Source organism: Oryctolagus cuniculus, chromosome 1 (assembly GCF_964237555.1).
Source record: "Oryctolagus cuniculus chromosome 1, mOryCun1.1, whole genome shotgun sequence".
NCBI lineage: Eukaryota > Metazoa > Chordata > Mammalia > Lagomorpha > Leporidae > Oryctolagus > Oryctolagus cuniculus.
The window spans coordinates 226,653,159-226,655,266 of record NC_091432.1 but is presented as its reverse complement, the minus strand read 5'-3'; the positions used below and the strand labels follow the sequence as shown (position 1 = coordinate 226,655,266).

Here is a 2,108-nt window from a genome sequence, read left to right as displayed (position 1 = left end):
CTTCTGAGATTTCTTTCCAATGTCATATAAGAGTCATGTAGTTTCTACTGAAAATTAATAAGAAATTTTAACTCACTGAGTACTAACCACAGTTAGGTTTATAGAAGAGTTCACTGGAGACAGCGTTATCCCAGTAAAATGTTGCCAATCTACTGGGGATGATTAAAACAATTTTCCTGAAATTTGGGTTCGCAGTAATAATTGGTCAGGGATTGAATATGTATTTGGTGAAAGCCGTTAATAGACACCAAGTGTTTTTCCCAGGCCAGAGCTCTCACAAGAATGCAAAACCACTTCTCATGACACTTTTGAGTGTTCTGTGGAGAATGGGTAAGAAGGAAAGATAACCTGATAACCCCTTAGATATTGTGGCCCAGTTGTGGTTCTTTCTATGAGTAAATTCTCTCCCTTAATTTCCTCAAGCCTCTCTTCATGTCTTTGTTCCTCAGGCTGTAGATGAAAGGGTTGAGCATGGGCGTCACTACTGTGTACATAACCGTGGCCACCCGGTCCTTCACCACTGAGTACATGGACAGGGGCCTGAAGTAGACGTAGATGACACTGCCATAGAACAGGGCCACTACGGTGAGGTGGGAGCCACAGGTGGAGAAGGCCTTCCACTTCCCCGCTGCAGAGGGGATTCTGAGCACAGCGATGATGATTCGCAGGTAGGAGAAGAGGATGCCCAGGAAGGGGGTCACAATGACAGCCAGGGTCTCGGTCATGACCACGATCTGGCTGGAGGATGTGTCGGAGCAGGACAGCTTCAGCACAGGCTGGGTGTCACAGAAAAAGTGCTTGATGACATGGGAGGCACAGAAAGACAGGCGGGACATGAGCAGCACGCGGAAGAGCGCGTGCAGGTGGGAGATGGTGCAAGACCCCAGCAGCAGGAAGAGGCACCGTCGTGGGTTCATAGCCACGTCATAGTGCAAGGGGTAGCAGATGGCCACCAGGCGGTCGACGGCCATGGAGGCCAGCAGGTAGCTGTCCGTGTTTGCCAGAGCCATGAAGAAGTACATCTGGACCAGGCAGCCTACGTAGGAGATGGCCTTTGTCTCAGACAGCAAGTTCACGAGCATCTTGGGCACAATGACTGTTGTGAAGCAGATGTCCATGAAGGACAAGTTGCTGAGGAAAAAGTACATGGGGGTGTGGAGCCTGGAGTCGGAGTGGATGGCCAGGATGATGAGCACGTTCCCCACCACGGTGACCAGGTACATGGCGAGGAAGACGGCAAAGAGGGGTCTCTGCAGGTGCGGGTTGGAAGAGAGGCCCAGGAGGATGAAGCCGGAAGTGCTGGTGCTGTGGTTCTTTGTCTCCATGTCTCTGGGTTTCCTGGGCAGGGTCTGGAGAGGCTGTGGGTGTGACGTGCAGGGCAGTTAGATCAAGTCATCTCCTTCCTGACATCAAGCCTGTAAAACAAGATCAATGCTATTAGTGTTTAAGCACTTTTAGAAATTATAATTAGAAATTACAGAAAAAGTAAAATCCAACAAAGGAAGTTAGACAGTTCTCATGGCCTCCCAAATCACATCCTGAGGGTTTCCAGGTGATCTTAAGCGCTTTGTATGGCCTGGTTTGTCTGAATTCTCCTTTGTCCCTTTGAGATGGGCCCTAGGCTGTTCCTTGACCAACTCCTTAGCTTCCTTGTTTTGTTCCTGGAGCAAAGATGTTGGGTTCCACATTCGGGGGACCTCTCCAGCTTATGGTTCTGGAGGTGGTGGTAGTGGGGAATCGGACAAAGATAAAGGTCTCAATGAATCCCTGACCTTTGGCATCATAGAATTCATGAAACTTCCTGAAATCTGTAGAGAAAACCTTTCTAAATTAAATTTTTTTTGATAATATGATCTGGATACTTTTATTACATAGTTTTGATCCAGGAATGCAACTCAGGATAGATATGCTACCAGAAATAACCAATGTTAATGAGATTAGTTCTTTGAGTATATCATTTTTCCCGATTACAATACTGAAATCCTTATCTAACATTCACTTACTGTAAGAATATATTATTTAGAATATAGGGTCTAGAATGTTAGAGTGTCATTTCCCCCAGTATCGTGGCAAGGAAGATAACCCTGTTACCACTATTAAGCTGCATA

The 2,108-nt window shown here is 46.7% G+C and overlaps 1 protein-coding gene across 1 annotated transcript; it reads right to left on the bottom strand.

The window, feature by feature from the left end:
• Positions 1-389: 389 nt before the first annotated feature.
• Positions 390-1,426, bottom strand: LOC100357429 (olfactory receptor 1L4-like). Its single transcript, XM_002720491.5, has one exon. The coding sequence runs from the start codon at positions 1,323-1,325 to the stop codon at positions 390-392; it is 936 nt and encodes a 311-aa protein (XP_002720537.1). The 5' UTR covers positions 1,326-1,426.
• Positions 1,427-2,108: the final 682 nt, after the last annotated feature.